At 40.8% G+C, this 20,348-nt stretch overlaps 1 protein-coding gene across 1 annotated transcript in view; it reads right to left on the bottom strand.

The window, feature by feature from the left end:
* ATP9A (ATPase phospholipid transporting 9A (putative)) overlaps positions 1 to 20,348 on the bottom strand; it is a 59,044-nt gene that overhangs the window by 11,801 nt on the left and 26,895 nt on the right. The window contains exons 10-17 of the mRNA XM_074156994.1: positions 17,776 to 17,852; positions 17,011 to 17,171; positions 16,131 to 16,273; positions 15,244 to 15,356; positions 12,267 to 12,479; positions 6,828 to 6,989; positions 1,147 to 1,239; positions 240 to 323 (exon numbers count right to left, since the gene is read on the bottom strand). Of these exons, the coding sequence (XP_074013095.1) occupies positions 240 to 323; positions 1,147 to 1,239; positions 6,828 to 6,989; positions 12,267 to 12,479; positions 15,244 to 15,356; positions 16,131 to 16,273; positions 17,011 to 17,171; positions 17,776 to 17,852 (1,046 nt within the window). The remainder of the gene's footprint in view (positions 1 to 239; positions 324 to 1,146; positions 1,240 to 6,827; positions 6,990 to 12,266; positions 12,480 to 15,243; positions 15,357 to 16,130; positions 16,274 to 17,010; positions 17,172 to 17,775; positions 17,853 to 20,348) is intronic.

Below are 20,348 nucleotides of genomic sequence, written 5' to 3'. Positions count from 1 at the left end.
ACAAAAGATTGTAAGACAGTATTCAGGAACTGTTTTGGAGGATTCTGGCTGGTACCCAGTTTCATACATATCACTTAAAAAGCCACTTTGATTAAAAGAACAGCAAGACATTGAAGAATTACAATTCTAGCAGAAGGAGTAGGGAGATGAGAGGCAGCACTATCACTAGAGGTCTGTGAGAATCACTTCAGTGACTGTTTGTTTAAAAACAAAGGGAAAAAAAACAAATAAAAACTTACTTCAAAGTCTTGATACTGTTCTTCCGTCAGAGACTTCTTGGCTACGACAAGAACCCTCAGGCCTTCCCGAGCCATGTTACCACACTGGAAAGAAGTATCACATTGTAAACCATAAACTGCATCTCAAGTAAGATGATTTATGCACAGCATTGCAGAGATGGCAATGTAAGATAGCAGGTTAAGAAAATAACCATCCCGTTTGAGCAACCCCAGTGAGTCTGTAACATCTGATAAAGTGCCTGATAAACCCGAGAGGAATAAAGGAGATCTGCAATAGTTTGTAATCTATCCCAGTGATCAGAAGAAAAAATGTCCTCTCTGCTATACTAGCGTGGCAAAACCAACCCCATTGATTCCATTTTCTCTGTCCTTAAGTAAAAGGACACAAGCCTTCGATTTGTAGACTTCACATCTTTGGTCATGAACTCTTTAAAATAAGACCAAGGTATTATTATTTCTGAACACCAGGGTTTGGGAGTGGGGAGAATCAGTAACTGAAGCTACTGCTATGAAATCTGTGCCAACATGACTACTAACCTGACAAACATATCCCAGTACAAAGCTGCCAAATGTAGTTTTGAAATTAGACCTTTCAGTCTAAAATAAATGCAAACACAGGATCAAGCCCAGGACAAATTTGGTAATCTTGAGTGGCAATCAGCTTTGAGCAAAATCCATTTTATTTACAGGACTTACTCTGCACTAAATATGTTGAACTTGCCACCTGACTTCCTTGTTACTGCTTATATACATGGCTGAAGACTAATTCAATGAATTGCCAAAATCAGTGACCTTCCAGCTCACAGATGTTTTAGGAGTTATGTCCACTCTGCCGTATAGTCACGTATTGCCCTGGAAGGAGAAAAGCACAAGAAACCCTCCTTACGTAGGAGGTATGGCCCCATACCTCCTCTTCCAGCCAGTCGTTGTACTGCACGATCCCAGCCATCACCACGTCAGCCCCCTTCATGTAGAAGGTGATCTCTCCTGTTGATTCATCCTGCAGATAAAAAACAGAAGAATCTAAGTTGGGCCAATATCAGCATATTTGGAGCAGCCTCAGCAAGTTAAGTGATGAGTTTTCTGCACAACAGTCAGAAAAATGCACTGGGTCAGGCTGAAGGTCCATCTGGCTCAGCATCTCGTCTCAGGGCCAAAAGGAGACGTCTGCTCAATCACAACTCAGTCACTCACAGCAGGAATAATGCTTTAGACAAGGATGATCAGCTTTTTAATCAGCAACATGGCATCTCCATGCAGACACCTCTCAATTCTGACTGCATGTGCCTTAGGAATAACCTCTAGCCCTCACTCTTGAAAATTTATTTCATACTTACTTGAAACAATAAAATAGATGCATGAAGCTTAACAGTAAAAATTACTCTAATTTACCCCCTCTGTTACATTATATGGCATAAGCATAACTAAAGTTTTTGTTTGCCACAGAAAGGTTAGACTGCTGCCTGCCTTATCTGATACAAGTAATTTGTAGGCTGCATATTTATATTACCACAAATTAAAAAATCCCTTCTAACCAGGCAGATACCTAAGGAGGTCACAGCTATTAGTATTACAAGCTAATGGAAACCCTGGCAATTTCCTCAAAGGAGACAAAACAATGAGTAAGGAACAAACTGCTCTGTAAACCAAGATAGCCACCAGGGATAGGAAGAAAATAAACTTAACACGCAAAACCAAAAAGCCCAGGAAGGTCAGCTATGAACGAAGGGTAAAAGTACTTTAGGAAAAGAAATGAGAGAAAAGCACAGTGGACACTTTTTCATCCTCACACTACTTAATACATGTGTCAACCTGTTCTGCAGTTACAGAAATTAGTGGTGAAGGTTCTCCCACATGAAGAGTTTGAGTCAGTAGGTAAAAGCCTAATGTCCCACGGCACTGGCGAAACAACTTAATTCCATAGTGGAAAAAAAAGCAGCAACTGATGTGAATATTAAAAATGCCAAGAAGATAAAGAACCATTTTTGCTAGGGAAATTAAGTAGAGAAGGATAATGAAGGTGCTTTACTGAGCATTTTTGCCAAGCTTATAAAGATCTTCACAAGGAAGATTCTTATAATTAAGCTTAAGCACAGTTTTCAATGTCCTGAAATGTGCAGCCTTCACATACCGATACCCACACATCCCAAAGCAAAATGTGTCACTCTACCAAAACAATTAGAATCTGTTTAAATAAAACACAACGTTTTTGGCAGTAGCCAAAGGTAAAGGTTTATCTATTAAATTATTTGATTAAAAAGTGTCTAACAACATCTCTGTAGGAAACTGAATAAAGACTCCACTTCCCGTGCTGCAGAACTGGCTTAAGATAGTTTAGATTTTTTGTCCAATATAAATACTGTATCAGCTATCTCCTTGCATTAGTCATTTCCTCTCACCGAGTTCAATAGGAGGTTAGTGCGTTCTCATATTATGGTAAGATCACACTATAAATCTACACAGAGATTTGCCAGTTATATTGTTTTGGAGAGGCATCTTTTTCCACCGTGGTCTGACTCTGGCCACGGTTCAAAGGCTTCTTTCAATTCCAGATATGACAATAGCACTATCTTTGCTTTACAACAAAGATCATTCCACACGGGTAAGGGGAAAAAAATGCAAAGAAAAAGAAGAATGGAAAATATTGTGGTTAAACAAACAGGCCTTCTTTCAAGAAGTTGATTAAGTAAACAGCACGGTGGAGAGTGGCTGCTTTGGTAGAACAAGAGTTCTTAGAACTGCAATAATCGGCTACAGAAACGACAGTTGATCACAAGTAAACAAGCAGATATTGCAAAAATACCCTAAACAAGGCAACATCTGCTACTTGTTTTCAATATTAACTACTACTTTATTTACTAAAAGTTATGTGTTGAAGGAGATCTCTTTACAGGAGCCAGAGCGGGCAGGGCCAGCAGGGGAGATGGGCGTCTCTGCCAAGGATTTTAGTAACAGCTTTACTGGGCTGGACGCATGAATCACTTGCTGAAACTCTATACCCGGATTGTACAGGAAGCCTGGCAAGAGGATTGCAGCGGGGCCCGCTAGCCCCAAAAATGGCACTTTATAGGAATGGGCAATATCTGTATAGTTGAGCAGAAAATATAACCATTTGAATTCTACTCACTGCAGTCCTGAGTACAGTTTCATTCTGCAGCTTCTCCCTCCCCTCCCCGGCTGCTCACCGTGTCTGTTGTCTTCTGGATACTTCACACTACTTTCCCTTATTTCTGTTTTTGAAATAAGCAGCAGTTTTAGAAGATATACTGAAAAAGTAAACATCTTACAAGTTGTGAATCAAAACTAAATAGAGTGCCTACATGTGCATACATGTATGTTTAATGAAAGAAAATTTTAATTGAAAACTACCTATTTATAAACTCTTTTTTTCTTTTCTTTCTTTTTTTTTTTTTTTTTTAAATGAAAATGAAAACCCTGCTTGAAGATATTATTTTGGAGTATACAGGAACATAGCAAACTAATACCCAGGGAGCCAGCATCTGCTACTCAAAACCTACTTCTGCATAGGGTATACAGGAAGCTGACTTTAGTGGCTTAGCAGCAGCTCAATTGTTGCAAAATAAAGATATTCAATTAACAGGCACAACAGAGAGGGGAAAATGCTTCTATTAACAATATTCATCATCAGGATCTTGGCCTGATGTTGCTCCCACTGACTACAGGTGGGAGTTTTGCTGGTTTTGGCAGGAACAATATTCTAAATACAGAAATGCAACACAGAAATCTTCCTGAAGGAGGAGAATATAGATAATAGATAATTTAAAAGGAATAAGCTTCAAATAAAAGAGGACTCCTTTCCACTTAGATGATAAAGTGTCAGGTCATCCACTTCTCTGCTGAGCACATAAACACAGTTGAATGAAGCGCACCCTGGCTTCGATGGTTAGCCCGCTTCTTACACCTTTGATAAAAGAGCACCTCATCAAAAGTTTGCACTAACAGTAAGCAGTGAAGAGGGAGATTGTTTAATCCTCCCCTCCCTCCTTTATCGCTAGTATTTTTGTTCTAGGTCTTGAAAAGGTAGCCTGAAATCTCCACATCGTTTTTGCTATGAAAATAATTAATCTGAAGAATTTACACTTGCTGTATCTAAACAGATACGCACTACACTTGTTGCAGCTATCCCACGCAGCACGAGATGTTCATGGGAACACTGATGACTGTGTACTTTCAAGTGCATTCAGTCGGATCTCTAGATTCACAGATTTAACACGCTGATTACTTTGTACAAGCTCAGCCTATCAGCCCACTTCAACTAACATTCCTGCCCTTGGGCATGTTTTAATATTCCAAAGCCTGAACAACTTGAAATACAAATTTCTCCCCCCTACACCGTACTGTGGTGTGTGATCCAGAACTTAAAAGCAGTTCCTTGAGGAACAGGAGATCCAGATCCAAAATACTCAGGTGTGATAATGCAAATACAGACATTTGCATGAGCTTTAACAATTTTCCATCCCTCATGGGTTTGTGAAAATAACTATATGCACATACTGCAGTTCCATCTTTATCACCAAATCCCTTGGTAATAGGAAAACGGAAGCTCTCCGTAATACTTCTTGTTGTTGAATACAACCACTGTGTTGTTCAATTTCACACCACCCCTTCATGGTGCTGTTTTTGACAGGAACTAACTGTGCTCTTCCAGGGGTCCAGAGAAATTGAGGTTTGTGATGCTACCAGATGCCAGCCAATAAAGCAGACCAAAGAAGATGCTATCGAAGAGTCCCTGTATAATTTAAAATACAAGCGGCAGAAAATATTTTTACACCCAGATACCAGGTATTTCCAGACACCTCAGAATAAATAAGCAGCAACTCAGTTTTACCACAAAGTACAAGGAGAGGAGGGGAAAAAAAAAAAAAAAAAATTAATCTTACCCATTCTCCCTACCCTAAAAAACAAAACTGCAGATCCCATGAAATGATACAACGAATCATATCTTGTCCTGGATTATAGGTTTCATATTCATGTTTTAGGTTCCTGGTACCAATTATCTGTCTGCACTCTCAGTAAAAAATAACAAGGCTGTTATAATTACCTAGAAAAGAAATATTCAAACTGCTTCACCTTGTTTGCTTTGCAGGCAAATGGAAGTACCTTGCCATAGCTGGGTTTGTTTATCTTCTTACTAACATTGATTCTCTGGCACTATCTTGACAACTAATGATGATAATGGTAACAACTGATCTCAACTGTTTAACACCCACACTTTCTTCTTCTTTCTTTTTAAGGTAATTTTTTCTGAGAGTCTGACCTTATATTGTATTTGTATATAGAACCACAAAGTTCTATATGTCCAGCTTCAGCCGGGCTCGTATTTAGCGTGTGCAGTGCCTGCTGGTGATGATAAAGGTACTTGTGCAAATGCACCTTTTAGCTTAACCTTAGCTATTTTCAAACCCTGTTCATGACACCATGTTCTCAGCATGGCTGCGGGCTCTGTTAAACAGCTCAAAAAAAGAAAATCTCTACAGCTCCCTGCAGCTGCAAGTGCCTCCTCCTGCGGTGCTGTACTTCCATGGTCTCAGAGAGGTACTGCACTTCCACAATACCTTTAACAGTATCCTAGTTATTTGTGACATTGGTCCAGGATCTCCTCCTTCCTTCCCACTTGCTGCCATCTCCATCACCCCCTGTTGTACCACGACAACTGCTCTGGAGATCCAGTGTAAGCCGGACCCATGCACCTGGTTGGGTTCCTGCTCCTGGCTGACCCAGAGCGGGGAAAAGCACTTGAGACCTGGGTTGACTCACTGCCCCGCTCCACCATATAACACCCCCTCAGCTCTGCTAGCATGACCACAGCATGGACACGACAGGAAGGGCAGGAGCTTTTGGATGGACAAAAAGACAACCCCAAGGGCACAGAGTGAGGCTTCAAAGTCAGCTCAAGCTTCCCTGAGACACTGCTAGTGCCTGCTCCCCTGGAGAGAGCAGCCCTGCCCTTACCAGGCTCCTCTTCCTCTTTGCTGTGTGAGTCACTGTGGGAGGGGACACAGAACTTGGGTCACAGGGGACAGGGTAACTGTGATTCTTTCTTTTGCTGGCTTCAAAATTCCCTGAAACAGCTGCCTTACCCGAGACGTAAAGTTGGTGGCAGCGCTGGCTGACGGACTGGCCGCACACCTGTCCCCAGCCTGACACTGCCCCCAGCAGCGTCCTTCAGGAACCAGTGTGTGCAGACAGGGGAGCTGTACGGCTGAAACCCACCCAGAGTACATGAGAAATTACAAATGTGAGAGGAAAGGAGCAGCTGGAGGAAGCTGGAAGCTCAAGCTCCTTGTTATTTTGAACAAGGGACCAAAAATGAAGAAACTAAAGATGTCTCAGAGCGCTACAGCACTTACCACCAAATACGGCCAAGGAAAAGGACATTTCACTAAACAAACCCGGCAATGAGGTGCTATCAGCTCAAAACAGAGAACAAGCTCACAGCCTGAGGTAGGAGAGACTGCAAAACTCATCCAGGAAGAACAGCACAGCTGAGAGCAAACATTTTATATGCTTCATGTTGCGTTAGCAGGAGATACACAGAGACACAAGAGCTTACCCGAAGCCACTTACCCGAACAATTATCCCCATGCGCTTGCTCTCGTAAGTGAAGGGGAAGATCTGGAGGATGGTGAAATTCAGGATGTGGCCACCCGGTGTCCTCAGCTGCACAGAGGACTGGTCTCTGCCCACCAGCGTTAAACCCACACTCTCGGTCCACTGTACAAGGGCCACCTGAGAGGAGAAGAACACAGTGAGGGCAGACACGTATGCCATACCTCCCCTGAGGGGACAGTGGGTGGGGGCTGCAAAGCTCATTAGTCTTTAATGGTGCTATAGAGCGGGTCTGTTCATATAGGCAGGTGCTCCTATATAGACAGCTTGTTCTGGCGGGCTCTGCCCGAAGTTAGAAGCTTACTAACAGTATTTTTGGGGCTTGGGCAGCCCAGCTCCTGTCCGATTCAGCTGCCTGGATGTCCTAGACTCTCAGGAGGAGGTGGTCGTCTTCCTGCCTTTGACTGAAGGACAACCCTTCAGCAAGGGCAGGCACAAATACCCTCCACCCAGGCCCTGGGTGCCCAAACCTCTGCTTGGGCACTCTTTACAAACATTGACTTTTTGAATGTGCTATTTCCCAGCTTGCTGTTTATGAAATCAAGAATTCCAAACGATGCATTCACCCCAGATTTACAGTATCAAAGCCAGAAACACTAATGCGGAGCACATTAAAAATTCATATCTAAAAAGCAAACCAACAAAACGAGCTTTGTGTTATACTCCTTGTGCTAGTAACAATTCATCAACAACTTTCCGCCTCTATACTGATCAGCAAGACGGCTGAAGGCTGGCTCACAGACATATTAGCAGAGAATCGCTACTCCCCAAACATTAAAACAAACAAAACAAAAAAACCCAAGACAAACCCTAGATTTTTCAAGGCACACAGCAGAACTCATTTAATTGAGCTTATGTACGTGTCATTTTGATTGCAGCTTCTAGTATTTAAGGACCTACAACACCGAATTCTTTACAAGCTTTCACTAGATTACAACCAGAGTCATGACAGAAGACCAAAGCCTTTATTTCACTTCCCTGACGAGCCCCCCCAGAACCCCTATTTCAGCTGACACATCCATCTAAGACTGAGCCTGCTGAGATACGGGGGTTTAACTCTAGAAGCTGTCTTGGAGTAACGGATGGGAGCAGGAGCTGACATGAGCCCATATATCACTGGCCTCCAGAAAGGATCAAGGGATACTTTCTCCAAACAGACACAAAATACTGTAAGTATTTTACAGTGACATTCTCAAAGGCATGAGAGTGCTGGGCACATGGTTGCTGCTGACTTGAAGGTTAATTACCCCTTGTGCCTTTCAGGTTCTGCCTTTACTGCCTTAAGTGACCACAAATACCTTACACAAAAATGGAATTTATTTTGGGAAATCACATACATGAGATACAGATAAAAATGGAACCTATAAATACTTGCATTGAGTCAAGATTTTACTAGATGAATTAATAGAATTGGGTCTAATTGAAGAATCTTTTGTTAACTCAGCTCCCTTTCATTTACAATTAGGCTTAAGAGACAACATAAAATAAACTTTTCCTTTCATCAAGTAGTCTTAAATTGCCAGATAAAAAAAAAATTAGTTGAGTTGGCTTTGCCTTGAAAGACCTTTAAATCAATTTGAATCAATATTTGTTTTAATATTAGCAAGTTTTTGCAGGCTTATTCACAAAGATTACAACAAATCAAAAGCTCTTTCAAGCTTATCTTTTTCAAAAGTTTCTTCAAGCCATCCTTAGTGCATTAAAGTGTGCAGTTAGATAATCCTGACAGTCTCCCAGAGCAAAGTTGGAGCGCGGGTTTCTAATACTCTGGTTAATAAATAATTATCGAGAATTTTTCACAGCAGGATGTTATGTGATGTTCAGCGTGTGCAGCCCTCGCTGTTGATTTGCCTGTGTTGGTAAGCTGCAAATGCCTGGAGATACAAATCTCTGCTCTCAGCTCAGCCTGTTAAAGCATCTATCTCCTTTGCGACTTTCTTTCACAGACACCTCCTCCCTCCTTCCCTGCCAGTGCCTCATTAAAATCCTATGTCAGGAAGCATTTAAACCTCCCAAAAGAGAAGCCCTGCACAGAGGAACAAATGAATGAGCAGCACGTCAAGAGGTGCTACGCCATGCACATGACGTGCTTCACACTAACTGCACCGCATTGCGCAAGGCCAGTCATTCTGGCTGGCCCTGAGACCACAAAAAAGGTATGTCAATGGAGGGGGAAGAATAATGAAAGAAATTCCCCCTTTACCATGCTGCTCCTGAGCAGGCGTGGGTCAGCCCTTAATCGCCCTCCAGGTGGACCACATTCAGCACTGGAGAGGAAGTGGGACTGACCCCTTTGAACATGCCACTTTCCAGCCTCTATAGAACTTAATGAATAATTACCAGGAGGGAAAGTGATATAATTCTGAAGTGTTCCTATCAGATGTACTAAAAGCATTGAAATTACCGTCCCCATTCAACAGGCAACACAATGGTCCCAGCCCCTGGGAAGTGCCACGGCACCGGGTGGACAACACAAAGACCGGATGGCTCCTCAGCAGGGTCTGAGCACCCCAGGACAGGGAGCGTGTTCCCAGCTGGGTGCTAGATGGAAGAGGTTTACTCTGCACAACGCAAACAGTAACTGGAGGTGCTCTCAGTCGCAGTGAAAACATGACAAACATTTGAGATACAAAATTATATTTACAGCTTAAATCAAGGAGATGTAAGCAGGCTTGAAACGCCTCATACACCTTCAAGGGAGCCCATGCTCAGTGATGAGGAGAAATCAGTAAAGTCCCTCCAGTCCGCACTCCAGGAGTTTGCAGCTCCATCCAGGCCACGTCAGACACAGAACTGAGCGTTACAAAGCAGAGCAGCTACAGCAGCTCGGCACACTATCCCCCAAACTTTGCTCTTTCCAACAATTAAATTACCCAAGCCACCACTGAAGTGGATATCGACTAATAAATTTCATTCTAAAGAGACAAATTGATCCTTCTGTGCCGTGAGTTGCTCTACAAACGTCCCATTTAGGGTTGCCTAGGCAGACAGACAACAGGCAGAAACCAATTGATCGGTGCACCCTTTCATGTCCTGGAAGCTGCGGTGGGTTGTCAGGGTTAAAGACTGTTTGCCCAGGAATCCCAGGCACTCTTATCTCTGATCAGATTATATCTATTTCATTTCCCCTGTTAGTTACTGTATGGCTACAACTGACACGCTTGCAGAGCCCCAAGGCTGTAACCGATATCTGAATAAAGATACTTCAAGACTTCTAAATGGCAGTGTGCACAGGAAACAAATTTAGGAAATCCTGCTTTCTGTTACAGGAAATGAATCCTATGCCAACTGGTAGAAATTACCCTTGCTGTTAAAGTAAAGAGAATACAAGTTTTTGTACTCATTTCATAAACTGACCTTCCCTGCCATGGCAATATTTTATTGATATAGGATTTCAAAGGCTGGCTTTAACAGGAGTCCAAAGCCATTCCCCTACAGGGAATGTTATTTAACAGCATCACTCTTTTCTCAAGGACTCGGCTTGTGCTGATCCTGCGTTTTGTACCATCTAGTATGACATGCACAGAGCATGTCTAAACAATATTTGTATATCTAAGACCTACAGACAAGATCTCCTCAGTGCAGCAAAGCATATCTGATTTCTGGACCCCCTTACTTAAGACACTACAAGAAAGGAAAAAAGAATTTAAACAATAATCGTGGAAGGATTAGTTATCATGCTATAGTAAAACAAACAAACAATAATCCCTTGGGTATTTGAGACAAATTGCTGCATAAATATTTTAAAGACAGAACAGTATAAAGTAAAAAAGGAAAAGAAAAATCACCAACTTCATTATATACCACACTATATATGTAAATAAACAGAGGATCTGTGCAAAAATAGCCTGTAAATGCTTTAGGAAAAATCCTTAAATGCAGATCACAAAAAATTCCCATCTGGAAATAATTCAGGACTTGTTTCAATCCAAAGGCAGTTGATTTCTGTAAGCTGTCTTTAGAGGAGAAAAGCAGGTAAGCAAAACACCAACCCAGATTATGTGGTGGGAGAGGACACACGCACACACTGCTCAGCGGCCCCACAGCCAGGGAGGAGTAAGTGCTTGTTGTCACTGTAGGAACATCAATGAAGGGGGGAGAGGGGGGAGGAAAGTAAAGATGTGGCTTTTTGTATAATACAGACAAGAATACTTTATATGAAATAAATAAATTGCCTACACTACAGGGTATATTTTGAATGTACATGAAATGTGGAAACTAACTCTGTGCATCCATCTTTCATTAATATATCCAACAATTACAAAATCCTCACATAACCGGGCTAATGAATAAATTTATTTCTATGCAAACAATTTCTCATCTCTAACGATGAGAAAAGCCAGCTTCTCTTTTGATGTCAAAGGTGAAAAGGTTATTATCATCAGAGGCAAATCTGTTTTATTTGGGGCAATAAATGGAAGAATGCTTCGAATGTAGTCAAATGGGTGATATGATCTCAGACTGTCAGTAGGATTCTTGTGGGAAGTTTCAAACTTCAGTCTCTTTCAATGGCATAGAGCAAGTGTAATTGTACAAATTAACAGAACGTAAATTGTTTTACCTTGGTTGCACTAAAGGTGATGTATCCAAGAAGCACAACCAATACATGAAACCATATTTTATTCCTCCTGTCTCTATCACAGAAGGAAACAGCACTCTAATCAGATTTTCCAAATTTTGCAGAGGGTGGCAAAGAGCACTTTAATCTTAAATCCTGTATTGAACCCGATCTCTCAAGTCTCCAGCAAGTCTCTAGAGAGCTGAAAAGTTTCTCTGCTGTACCATCCCATGTAGCCCTGGCAGGACACAGCTTTGCTCTGATACAAGCTCTTGTGCACTTCACTTGCGCTGCAGAATTAACTGGGGTTGTGGGTCTGTCCTGTCTGCATGGGGAGGGATGTATCCCGGGTTAGCAGTGCTACCCAGCGTGATTTACAACTTGTCACTTGGTCTGGAAGTTCGAACACCTTGCAGATCAGGGACAAACTGATTTGTGGAAGCGCACTAGCCACCTCCCACAAGTTGTCCCACTCCAAAAGAAGACAAGATTGCCTATAATTTACCAAATATGGTGAAAGGGACTTGTGGTGTTGAACTGCAAAATATACACTGGAGAAAAGGTGCAGAAACATGAGCAAAACTCTGCGATGCAGAGGCTGATATAACAGCCAGATACTAGTCACTACGCAGCTCTGTAGCTTCAGGCAGAGAGGCAGATTTGGCTGAAGTATATCAGCTGAGAGGGCACTTGTGGTCTATTCATGGGTTATCAGTGCAATAAATGTATTAAAATATTATCCCCTTCACTAGACTTGAGCACTTTCACCAAATAATATTTTCTTTCCAGCAACAAGCTAGGTCGTATTTATGTTTTTATATACCCAAATGGATACTGACCTCATCCGGACTGGAGGCCTGGTACACCCTGCAGGAGTCCTCATAGTGTCTCTCGGCTTCAGCCTGGTCTGTCACCCCGTTGGACTCGTACACCGGTGTCACATTGTGGCACAGCGCGATTGCCTTCACCGCCTCATGCACTCGGCTGCTCATGGTTTTACGCACTTTGGTGGCTAAGGTAAGGCCCTTCACAGCAGGTGGGTCCTGAGATTGCTTATAAAAAAGGAAATTAAATAAAGTCTTATTGCAGGGGGGAAAAGAAAGTTAACTTTTTACTTCACTGAAGACCACATATGCAGACTCTTGGGTGCCCAGGAATGAGACGCACTCTATGTACACCTTAACTCAGACCATACTGCAGTGTAATCAATTTCTTTATCATTGTTACTGGTGGGGTAGAGTGCCCCAAAAGATTTACCAAAGTTTTTCAACACTACACTGAGAAAGAGACTCTGTGGCAGATCCATCAAACACTGACCAGTAAAAGACCAAAGTCAGAAGACTCAGTGAAACCACTTTTTGCTCCACAAAAGACCAGCGGCTTTAGAAACTGAGAGTCAATTGGCTTCATGCGCAAAAGAATATAATTGCTGAAAACAGAAAACAGATGACTTGTATGGACCTAGAAAATCTTAATTACATTCATTTAATTTTTAATACTATTTTTAGTATCAGAATGGGAGTCTTCAGATAATTGCACAATTACTAAATTATCCTGGTTGAAGAAGGGACACACAGTGATCTAGTTTCCTGCTCTGTTAACCTTTAGTGTCAAGAGGACAAAAGTTTCACTTCCAGGTCAAAGGCCACAACATGGTAAAAATAAAAGCAAAGAATAAGAACTACAGTTCAAAATGAATCATTGTCAGCAAATGCTTCTCATTATAAGGAATCTCACTTGTTAATGATAAACGTTTTATGAGACGTATCCTTTACCAGTGTAATTCCCCATGCTAATTTCCACACTCTAGTGATTAGGACACATAAGATCTTCAAATTTAATACTGCTGCTCATCAGCACTGTTGCAACTGACTTTAACCAAATCAAACACCAGCAAACCCCAGCTGAAGTGCATTTAGATTGACATATAGCACTTGTCACATACTGGACTAGTCAGTCACCAAAAGGTTCTTGACAAATACTGAATACTTTGGCAAATAATTAACCAGTAGTCAAGCTTTTTCTGGAGATTGAGTATAAAATGAGGGCAGATAGATCTGAAGTCTATTTTTTGGTTTTGGTTACTTTTTTTTTTTTTAAAGTACAGTTCAGTCATTTAAGGGTCTCAACACCAAGAGAAGAACCAGATGCTAAGAAGGCTGTGAAAGCAGAGGAGGGAAAGAGAGAGAGAGAGAGAAGTTACAGGTTACTTAAGAGACATGCCAGTGAAAAAGATAATTACTCAGAATACCAGGTATTTACCAACTATCATATGCTTAGTTAAAAGCACATTGTAGTCTGCCCAAGCAAAAGCTATGCCACCGAACAGATCACTGAGGTCAAGGAAACCTACTGTGCGTCTTTTCCACCATGAACAAAATCCCAAAATAAAATTCCTATTTACAGTACATAGTGCCTTTTTCCAGACAAGAATGCTGGCTTCCTGTTTCACTTTGTGGGGGGTACAGAAAGAGCACTTCAACCTAAAAATCTCTCGACCAAAGCAAAAAACAATGTGACATGAAAAAACTCAGTTCATTGCATTGGGTGTGCACGCCCAAAGAAGAGCACCGGCACTTCGAAAACAACTTCTGCAGTTTCTGTAGGAATGAAGCAATTGCACAACTATTGAGAAATGAAAATACTTGACATATGACACAGGAGTAGTAGTAACCCCATCACTAGTATCTGCAGATTGCATCTGTGGAATCACATTTTACAAAAGAAAAAAAAAACAAAACCCAAAAAAGTTATTTCCAGCTGCAGTTGAGAGAATGGTTATTAATAGAAAATGAAAACTAATGCTTTCATGACTACATAATTAGTGACAACTCTTAAATCTTGTATAAGTACCACTCAGAGGGGTAGCTGGAACATCAGCCACTGACAACTTGCTTTTTTTTGTTGTTTTTTTTAAAGGTAGTAATATTTTAAGTAAAACCTCATCCTTTATTTTATGAAGGAAGTGCATGTATTTATAGGAAATTTCAATTCATAAGCATTTTGTCCATTGTAACATGCTAAGGAATACAGTTTGCTGACGCAGACAAGTCACATGCCATTACCTGGTTATCTTACAAAACTGAAATAAAAGTCTAAGAATAGAGATGATGACTTGTTAGATGCTGGCTCATCCTGTGATATTGAAAGAGGAATGCAAGGCAGTGACTTCCCAAAACAGGATTTTCCTGTTCTATACCTTACATATTAACTTTGTGCCTTCTTTAGGTGTAGATAGTTTTCAAAGCAGATGTCAGTTATGCACCATATAAGATCATTGGTGCATTACTGGAGGAATCCCACTTTTACTGTTTTCTTTTTTAACCATCAGCCCTAAAGCAGCAATACTGGTACACTGTTCTCTGTTACTGCTTACTGAGTACCGATGGCTCCTCTTCCTTTTTTATTGCCCCAGCAGACACCATTTCAAACAGCAACTTAATCCATTAAATATTACCCAGAGCCAGTTTTTCAACAAAGCAAGTGATGTGGTTGCTGCAAATCGTGACTATCTAAATAAAAGCATGCTATTTTACCATCAGACCTCAGCAGCAAGACACATGCACATAAACGCACTTACACGTACACATCCGTGCATGTGCTGTGGCAGTTAGAGTTGAAAGACTGGTGGATGTGGAAAAATCTACAAATGTAATAAAAAAATCATGATAATATTTATGCATTAAGCATCCAATAACCTTCAGAGTTTTCCAAAAAGTTAATAGGCAGATTCTTGCCATACTAATTCACCATTAGCCCAGTGACCCAGAAAACTGTTTTGTGAACAAAGAGTTAAGTAACGCAATTCAATTCTACCTGCGTGTATATACTGAATATGTGGCTCTGCACTTCATCCATGGAGTCCAGGCCGTAAGCCACCGTTCCCAGGTGAAGTCGCTTGAAGACCATCTCGTTCTGCGTAAGAGTTCCTGTAAGAGAAGCAGCACCAGGCATGGAGTGGGCACCAACATGCCTATTGCCCACCACACATTCTTGTCCTTGCTGTACCCCAAATCCAAGAGAAACTAGGCCAGAAGCTGAAACAGTCACTACACCAAGCTCAGGTCAGCAAAAAATGTCAATATAACAAGCCTGACGGCTGATTCTCCCAGGAAGCAGTGGTGCATGTTACCATGCCAGTAAATAAGAACGAGATTATTCACCCCCAAAGTCCACGATAGCAAGAGCTGCAGGCATAATTCTGGTTCTCTTGGAACCGAAGAAAACTTTTGGAAACAACTTCAATGGGACCAGGACTTTATGTCAAACAAGATTTTCATTACAGCTTAGGTCTTCTGAATTCAAGCTCAACTTTGAAAGTGTAAGAACAGCAGCAGACAGACCGATGGTACCTTTCCGCCTACACGTGTAATCTATCTTCATCTGTCTTTGAAAACTAACTCTAAAAAGTTGCTTTTAATTTTATTTTACCCTCAGCTTTTGGTTTAATAGCACACTTTTTTTCTTTGAAGTAGCATAATATTCATATCCTATTTTACTTATAATACATTCTGAACAAAAAAAAAAGCATAATTTCTTTTTTTTTCAAAAATGGATTATATCATATTGTCCAAAGTGACAGGAAATGCATATTTCTTCTAGTGCAAAGAAATCCTACATTATACTCTCTGGCTGGCGAAAAACGTAACAAAATCCAAACAACAACATACCATGACTCAAAACAGTATTTTCTACATAAATACCTGTTTTGTCTGTAAGCAAATAGGATATCCTCCCCAGCTGCTCAGGAATAGTGCTGGACCGAACCACAGTCCCGGGGATTTTGGAATCTCTGCGGATCACCCAGCTGTAGACAATTTTTCCCATGTCCAGATTCACACGTAAACTGTGCAGGAGGAAGGGAAGAAAAAGTTAAACTTTGGAAAAAATAATCGTGAACTGCCACAGTGCAACAAAGGGTGTGTCTCCCATGCTGAACTTGAGCTGCCAAAGAGGGTGTTTTGGGAGACGTATATTCAAAGTCAGTGTTCAGGTGGCAAATGGGGAGGAGGACTGCATTGCTGCAGTGGTACTGTAATTCAAAGATAGATGATACAATTATGTTGAGAAGGAGAAATATAATTTGAGGGGAAGATGGACACAGACAAGCAAGGACAGCGTGATTGATACACAGAGAGCAGGTTAAAAATGGAACTGAAATTAATCCCAGACCTATACCAAAAGTAGCAATCTACTTATTAATATAGTGCAATTAATATTAAAGTTTCAGTCCCCTCTAAAAGGCAACTGGGTCCTATTACACTACATGCTGTATAAATACCTCTCCTTTTCCATTTTTTGCTCTGCTTTTATCAAAGTAACCAGGCAGCCCAAACACTAAGGGGCCTTAAATGATTAATCCACAGTCATTAGAGTCAGTGAACGGGTGAATATGCTAAACAAATTCAGCAGAAACAACACAGCAACTCTTATGTTTGAACAGTAATTTGATTTCTATTTCTAGATTTGCTTACTTGTCAAGTGAGGAATAGATAAGAGTTTGCGTGCTTGTTCATGATAGAAGCATGGAGGAGAATGCAAAGGAAACAGTATTTTGCTGGGAAGAATTAGCAATTGCCTTACCTAATGGGAATGATGTTTGAGAACAGAAGGAGAAATCTTATGATCTGAAGATACCAACGGCCAGCAAAGTGCTGAAGGGCCACCATAACAAGCGAGACCACCACAAGAGCCCCAAACAGGATCTTGGTAAGACAGTTCACTTCCAAATCAAAGAGACCAATCTAAAGAAATAAAGACATTTCAAACACACAAGAGAAGATGTTAGCTCAATGTAATGTTCACAAGGGGAATGAACTGCCATATCCAAAGAGCCATTCTCCACTAGTCAACTTCTCCTCTTTTAAAACACTACAAACATTTGAATTTATAAGCAATATTGTTACCAGCTTATTAAATAAGACTTCCATCCTTTGGAAGCTAAACAATGCATGAAGAGGTGTGAGAGGACTCATGTTGCCAAAGCTGCAGACTATACAAACATCCTTGCATCTTGCCTTAGCTTTACTATATTTGAAGAATGCAGCAAAACAACCTTTCCTGATTTAACAGAGACTACCTCATTATAGCCATAAAAAATAATGTTTTTACCAATCCTAAAAAAAGTGAGAAGACACATGTGAAACAGGATCAAAAAAATAAGGAGAAATAGGTTCTGCTGTGGCAGCTACCTTAAATCACAGGATGGAAGATACGACTCATTATTCCTATGAAGTTGTCCCTAAAGTATGTACACATAGGATTTGGAAGGATTTCCTTTAAAAAAAAAAACAAAACAATAAATATCTGCCCCTTTTTATTTATTACAAGACTGCTTCCTTACCATACCTTACTTCTTGGGTTTGAAGTATTCATCACACTGCGTAATTCCCTTCCAGTGTAGAGGACAACTCCCACAACAGTACCTAAACAAAACAGAGCAGGCATCATCTGAAGAAAAACAACCTCCATTTGTTTTCTAAATAAAAATACTTGTTGGATCCAAAGGCTTGACAGTTGGAAAGGATTTTTAGTAGGTTAATTTCAGAAGCAATACCAACCAGAAATTAAAAAGCTGGTTCCTGAAATATAAAAACTATGAAGACAAAGACTTTGAACAGGAGACATCCTACAGAAAGTCAGTAAGTCTTCAACCACAGTACCCATATGGTTGGACTTGATGAAGCATCACAGCCTGCATCAATGAAAGCACATGGGAAGAGAAGTCACCTGCTTTGCTCTCTTGACTTTCCCTGACCCCATTTTGATGTCAGTTGTCTCTCCCCACTATAAATAAAGGTTGCTAAGGATGGAAGATTTCTTGCTTTTCCCCCCACCACTTTGAGTCCCACTTAGGTATGGGTAAGTTCACCTTACACCAGATAGTGGTCCTTCATTGTGTGTCAAAATTAAATCAGTGCTCTGAACTATGTTTCTTTATTGGTGAAGGTTGACACAATCAGAGTAAAACCAATAAATTCCAACAGCTTTCAAAGACAGAATTACCTTATTTTAAAATCTACAATTTACTTCAAGTATTTGCCTAATTGCTCTTCCCACTGAAATGCGAATCATACCAACTCCTACCTTACTGTAACAGATGGAGCTGCTGGGAGCCTACCAGCGTATTTTAATGCTCTGTGCCACAGTTGCTGAAGAGCTGAGAGGAACAAAGTTCTCCCTTCTCTTCTCACAGAAACATAATAGAGTTTAGCACCATAAATTACTGGTTTTCTACAAATTTCTCTTAAAGACTTTGCAAAAAGCCATAAAGAAAAAGCTATCTACTGTCACGAGTTTAAAAGCTGCTATTGCCAAAGTCTAATTTTTTAGAAAAAAAACAACACTGAAAAAAAGCACCACTGCAAATACATTGCTATTTTATACTTTGCTATTCCTCTGCTCCCATTAACAATCAAAGTTTTAACCAGATGCAAGTGATTTATTTTTACATAAAACTGATTCAAAAGAGGTGGCTTCTAAAAATATGCTGGGAAACATTCCTTTAAAAAAAAAAACCAACAAAAAACAAAAAACAACTTATCACTGGAGCCAGATGGCAGGTGGTGGTAAGATCATCACAATTCAAATCAGCAGATGGCACAGCTACTCCAAATCAACCGCAAACAGTCAGAGTCAGACCCATTCCTACTGCAGCAGATGGAGAAAGCCACATAGCTCTGCTTCATCTTACAAGCAAAGGCTGCCCCAGTGGCATCACAACTTGACAGCTTTCACTTACAGAAGAAGAAAAATAATATCCCCATTTTTTCAAAACAGAAGTAACCTACAACATGCTATTTATTATTGCCATAGGAGAAACAAACCTGAGTATTATATTGATCATGTCAGTCAAAATGAGGGGGAAAACCTGCCAGGACTAGAAAACAGCTTGAAGGCACACTGGTACGTATGAAAAGTTCTAGTTTCTAGTTGGTTTATGGCCATTCAAAACAGACTTAACTGCATAAACCATCTGAAATATTTGCTAATGTTATTCCTCTTAACTGAACTCAAAGATGTCTATCTACAAATAACTTTGTTCATATTCAGAAGGGAGGGCTGGATTCAAACAGTAAGCTCATTTAGGCAGAGAGGAGGTCGTCGCGTGCCTCGATACAGACACCAAAACCACCCGAGACTTCTAAACAGCACTGAAGTAGTGACCAGGTGGAGCAGAGCATGCGCTGTGCCCTCTTTTGGGGAAAAACATCTGCACCCACATGTGTACTACACACAGCAGAGGAAGAGCTTTTACCCTTAGCAGGCACCGGCCGTGAACACGCTGAGGGCAGGAGAGCATTTCAGTCTGACTTCAGGACTCTTCACTGTAACACACCCCCATGTTAGGCTCAGCCACAGCAGTGTGAGATCCGCTGTGGTTCAAGAGCTGGTACAAATTAAAGCTTCGATACAAGGGGCAAGAAAGACTCCCTGGGAAAGCGTGCTGTGGGGAGAGGAGCCATACAGGACAGAATCACAAGGAAAATGGCTTTTAATTTCTCCATCTATTTTGTTCAAAACTAGAATGAGCTGAGACTCATGCATTAAGCAGCTTGATGGGTATTTGAAGCTGCCAGGCTGACTACAAGTGTCTACACTCAGAGGGGAGCAAGGTAGGTTACCTAACTGCATAGCAATTACTGATCTATAAACATAATTAACTTGTTTAAATTGTATTTGGACAACTACTCTTTTTACAATCCCTTGGTCATAGCACTATGACAACACTGTAATACTTTTCAAAGAAGAGACAGAGCAGGATTAGATAGAAACATACAGGAATAAAATTTCTTCATTGTTTTCTGCTTTTAAAAGAGTGAATCAAAATCTTGTCAGTGCTTCAGAAAAAAATCTCTTGAAGTTTATGTTCCTTCCCATCATTATTAATTCCATGTACACCTAGGTACTGCACTGTGAAG

The sequence above is a fragment of the Numenius arquata genome, chromosome 12 (assembly GCF_964106895.1).
Source record: "Numenius arquata chromosome 12, bNumArq3.hap1.1, whole genome shotgun sequence".
Taxonomy (NCBI): Eukaryota; Metazoa; Chordata; class Aves; order Charadriiformes; family Scolopacidae; genus Numenius; species Numenius arquata.
This window is presented reverse-complemented; position numbering and strand designations above follow the sequence as displayed.